Here is a 5,165-nt window from a genome sequence, read left to right as displayed (position 1 = left end):
GAATGCAGTGTGAGTGCATTACAGAACGGCTTTGCAGATGGCACACCTTCCTATCACTCCAGTCCTTTCTTGTCCTTGCGAGTCCCTTTAAGTTAACCTCAGAAAAAACCATTACATGTTCCACACTTCTAGAGAATGGTTCTGAATTGCTTAGAGTGGAGTTACAGCACTTTGGGCCTACATCCTAAATCTACGTTAAATTCGAGGCAGGCAGTGCATAAGCAGAGAGCAAAGGAAGATGGTTTAGACTTATGGATTTAGTCTCACTAAACTCTACATTGGCATTTTCCCTGATGTGGTATTTTTAAATGTTTATTAAGAGTATTGGATCAAAACGTACCTGATTTAGAAAAAACTGCTATAGGTAATACTTTATTACTTTCAAAAATACCATGCATTATGATTATTGCTTTTTATATTCTTAAGAGAACCCCTAGAAATATTGCCCCCTGATACTATCTCTACATTTTGGCAAAATAATAAGCTTTGTGGTATTGGCATAGATTTCTTTTCTTTTCTTTTTGCATGCAGTATGTAGGTATACAAAAAAAGTAATCAAACAAACAAAAAACATTTTTTCAATTGTTACCATGGATCTAAATGCTTTGGCGTGTTGATAAGACTGGTATAACCCAAAAGGCAACATTATTCAGAAAGAAAAATGCAAATTGAATCATAAAAAATAAAAAATAAAAATCACACTTTCAGTGCATCATAGAGAATCAAACATCCTAGATGAAGTAATTAAAACAAACAAATAAATATAAAAAAAAAATTAAATAAATAAATAAATACCGGTTTACCTCGATTGTGAATACGTTTGGGCCACTTGCAGCAGTGTGATAATATCCACTGACAATACAAAAGAGTTTTATTTTAATGAGGAACATGGTGTCACTCAAACCTTCATTCGACGCCAGTCATAGTCAAGTGTTGCGCAGCGTCGAGGTGAACTGTCTGAATGTCATTTAAGGACATGGTTGCTGAAGTGCATGCGAAGGTTCCATATTCCTTTAAGGTCAACTTTGCAAAAGAAAAAATAAATTGATAAAATTGTGCTATTATTCGGTTTCATTTTGATTGTGAGACATAACTGGGTAAGATAGCGTAATCATCCTAACACGTGACGGGACGGGGGAAGTGAGCGTTTACAGACCGGAAGTCACGCCTCGATGGACGCCAGCGGCGAGAACGCGCCTTTAAAGCATGCCGACTCGTAGTGCTTGTTCAGATAGGACTTGAGTGCGAAAGTTTTGTTGCATCGCTTGCATTTGTAATGCTTAAACGCGGAGTGGGTCTGCATGTGTGCCCGCAGGTTGGAGCGGTCGGCGAACGCTTTTCCACAGTGTGCACATCCAAAGGGCTTCTCGCCCGTGTGAGAGCGCATGTGGCCCTGCAGGAGCCAAGGTCTGCTGAACGCTTTCCCACATATGTCACACTTGTGCTTGAGGTCATGGGTAAGCAGGTGCATGGCCATGGCTGGCATGGACACGTACACTTTCCCACATGTCGGGCACTTTTTGGCCATCTTGCTGTCCAGGCTCCGGTGCGTCTGTTTGTGCCTGCTCAGGTTAGAAGACGTCGCGTAGGTTTTGCCACATTCGTTGCACGTGTGCCTCTGGAGGGTCCGTGAGCTGCTGATCACTTTCCGACGGGACCTGCCGTCCGTGATGAAGAACGCGTCCACGGCGTAACCTTCGCTCACCGCATTGTCGCCGTTGATGTACCCGGACGTGATCTCTGACTGCGGGCTGTCCGGCTGGTCCGAGTCAGGTGCTCCGTAGTCACTGTGGTTGCTGTCATAAATCGGTCCTGGAGAAGGTACTTTAGTGCCACTGTCACTTTCTCCATCATAAACGGCCGGGGTGATGTAGTCACTGATGTAGCCTAGCGTGGAGAGAACAAGATCTTTTATTCAATTATTCATATTCACAAGGGAATCGAGTGAGGACAATGGGGTTCGGCGGTGCAACGGCCACTTTTCCGCTCAATTTATCTCCACCTTGGCAAAGGCGACGGGCAACCAGATTGTGCCAGTGCTCTTTGAGATTCATTAAATGTTCAACAAATTCAGCATTTCTCTTTGAATATAATTAGACTTAATGACCATTCACTACAGGAGATTTCAAATAGAACACATGTCAGTTTGACTTCCCATTATTCCAGAGTTATTTCAGGACAAAGCCGTGGAGCTGTGAAGGATAACGCGTTTACTGTGGACTTACAGTATGAGCACAGATAGCACTTTTTTTTTACAGTGGGAGATTAATTACCCCTTTCTAAAGGCACCACCATTAGCACAGTGTGCAGTGTGCAGCTGCACTAAGCGTTTCTTTGATTTGCAGAATAAACAAAACACCTAAGCTCATCTGGAAGTGACTGGGCTCCAAGTTGCTGAGAAGTTACCGTTGTTACCAGCAGCAGATTTTCATAAGGCATGCGTCATGCATGTGAATTTTACCAGGCATTTCAGTGCTGGAATCCCACTAATTATGTTTGCATTCCCATTACGGTTTCACATAAATCACAAGCAACGCAACAGAGGTGCTCAATCCTGTAACTGGATATCTACTTTCCTTCCTGCAGAGTTTAATTTATACAGTAAATGAACCCCAAAACCTTGCTTAGCACCACAAAACCTTGGTCGCATCTAAAAACTATGCTTGGATTTGGCTAAAGTGTGCTAAATAAACAAAAAAAGAACATATGCATTCCTTTGCAATTACCTTTGTCGTGTATCCGAAAGCTAAGATCGGTCCTGGACCTGCCGTACGCGCTCTCAAGTTCCGTGGATGAGAAATCATCTAGCTTCACCTTTTTCACCAAAAAAGACCTTGGCATGTTTAGAGCGCAGAGCTGAAATCCTCTTCCAGCACGTTATCCTCTCTTTATCCACCGCACAATAGAAGAGTTGGTCCTGCAGGGCTGAAAGTCAAACACCTGAGCGGGAGGAAAGACGAGGAAGCTCCGTTGCTTCAGCTGTGCACGATCCGTTCTGCACAGGCGAAATGCAACTTCAGCACTGGACAGCAGCAGATACGCCTCCCCGAGCCCGAGTGTCAGAGTGCGCTTAGACCCAAATGGAAGCGCTCCAAAAATGGGCAGCTTTAAATGCGAGCAGGTTTCCGGAGAAGCTGTTGTTGTTGTTGCTGTTGTTGTTGTTGCTGTGTAGTAGCGGGGGGGAGAGAGAGAGGTGTCCGCTGCCTGTCTCTGCTCGCGCGGTGTCGGTTTGATGTCTGAGCTCTGCTGATCAGCTGCTGGGATTTATACGCGCGCGATCAGGTGGGAGATGGAGATGGAAGTGCTTAATTTCATCCATCAGAAATCTCCCGGGAACAACATTGGACGAGAATGATTTATTGATGCTGTTACTCGTCTCTCAGTCTCGTTTTTTTTTCCCACATTCACGGCGCCCGCCATGTTTCTGAGGAATATGAATAAAATGTATTGTTTGGAAAAGTCGAGTTACGACAATCTATTGAACGTCATCCAGACTTGGGGAAAAAAATAAAAAATAATACATTTCTTAAATTAAAGTGAATCACACATACATATATATATATATATATATATATATATATATATATATATATATATATATATTAGATAGATTTTTTGTTTATCTGAAAGAATGAAAACATTTTAGTTTTTCATTCCTTCTTTCTCTAACAGAATAAGTCAATACGAAATAACAGTTACACCTCAAACTTGGTCTGTTCCTTGTTTCCTTTGGTCGTATTCAGCACCTCTACTCTGAAAGCTTGCATGAAATAGCCTACATGGGACATCAACGGAAATACTATACTCAGCAATATCTAGCAATTTATTTAATTTAAATAATATAGGCATTTGCTTTAGATATATTTGTTCTTGTGTCATAGATGTCCAGAATAGAAAAACATATCCTTACTGTTTTTCAAAACAAATAAATAAGTTTAAAAAACTGCTCTTAAAACATGCACTCATTTATATTGTTTAGTCAGAATTACATAAAATCCCATCTACTCCTTCCTATCAACTAATAAACTGCCTATGTGTCGCTGGGGTTAGGTTTATGAAAAAGGCACATTTTATGCTCCAAAGTGAAGCAAAGATAATAGTTGGGTCTTATTTCAAAAGGTATTTAAAAGGATGAAAACATTTCAAAGCAAATTTTATGACAATATGACACTAACAATATGACAATAGCATTTAACTTTAACTTTGGTTTTCAACCCCTCTGCTCTGAAGCTTTCACAAAATGCATCCACAAACTCCACAAAACCCTTCAAGTGGTTTTGCCACCGATTTACAAATATTGTCCCGCTCAATATATTCCTTCCAGTTAGCAATATTAGTAGTAATTTATTTGATTCAAAAGGGCATTTGCTTTAATCTCAAGCCGCTTAAATTGGAACAAAGTGTTGCCGAAGTTCATTACACTGAAAACTCTGTAAATTACATTGTGTATATAGCTTAAATGAATGAAAATAAAGATGCTGTCATTTTTACAGTATCTTGTTCTTTTGCCAGTGCAATAGAAAAGATAAAGTTAGAAAAGATAAAGTCCTCAATGATTTAAAAAAAAAAAAAAAAAAAAAAAAAACTAAAATATAGAGGCCAGATGACGATATTATTGAACCTAACCTATAACCTTATGAGTTGGTATCAATTATTTGAGAATATAAAGTACGTTTTTCAGACATAAAGGGCTCTCAGACATGCCTATTTTCTATGTTTAACCAGTATTACTTAAAATCCCATCCACTCCGTGCTATCTCTAACTGTGATTTTCTGTGATTTTGTGATTTTTAGCAGCAGTGCTATAGGTTGCGTAGGCTAGTTTACAGCTGGTGCTCGTGTGCAGTGGCAGGCAGGCAAGCACAGAGGAGCGCATGATTCAGGCTTTGCAGCTGCTGTGGCCCCCTCCACGAGCAGATGGAGCCTAGTGGGAACAAGCCGGGAATTGGGGGGAAGGAGCAGCATAGGGGAGCTCAAAATCACTAGAAGAGAGAAATAGAGGGAAGGAGTTTGAGAGAAGTGTTTGGTTGTAGTGTTGATGGGATCAACACAAATTCAGTAGTTTGGTCTTCAAGCAGTTTGTTCACCCCTAAAACCAGAGCTTACATATCACCTGTTCTGTCAGTTCAGCACTAAACTGGGGTTTCAGGTCAAATCATACCAAA

General features: G+C 40.8%; 1 protein-coding gene across 1 annotated transcript; it reads right to left on the bottom strand.

The window, feature by feature from the left end:
* Positions 1-523: 523 nt before the first annotated feature.
* scrt1b (scratch family zinc finger 1b) lies at positions 524-3,215 on the bottom strand. Its single transcript, XM_084090082.1, has 2 exons — positions 2,727-3,215; positions 524-1,887 (listed from the first exon to the last, which is right to left on the bottom strand). Exons 1-2 carry the CDS (start codon positions 2,839-2,841, stop codon positions 1,163-1,165), a joined length of 840 nt encoding a protein of 279 aa, XP_083946208.1. The 5' UTR covers positions 2,842-3,215; the 3' UTR covers positions 524-1,162.
* Between the last annotated feature and the right edge of the window lie 1,950 nt (positions 3,216-5,165).

The sequence above is a fragment of the Abramis brama genome, assembly GCF_963993115.1.
Source record: "Abramis brama genome assembly, chromosome: 17".
Taxonomy (NCBI): domain Eukaryota; kingdom Metazoa; phylum Chordata; class Actinopteri; order Cypriniformes; family Leuciscidae; genus Abramis; species Abramis brama.
The sequence above is the reverse complement of the archived record's forward strand: the minus strand, read 5'-3'. Positions and strand labels throughout refer to the sequence as shown.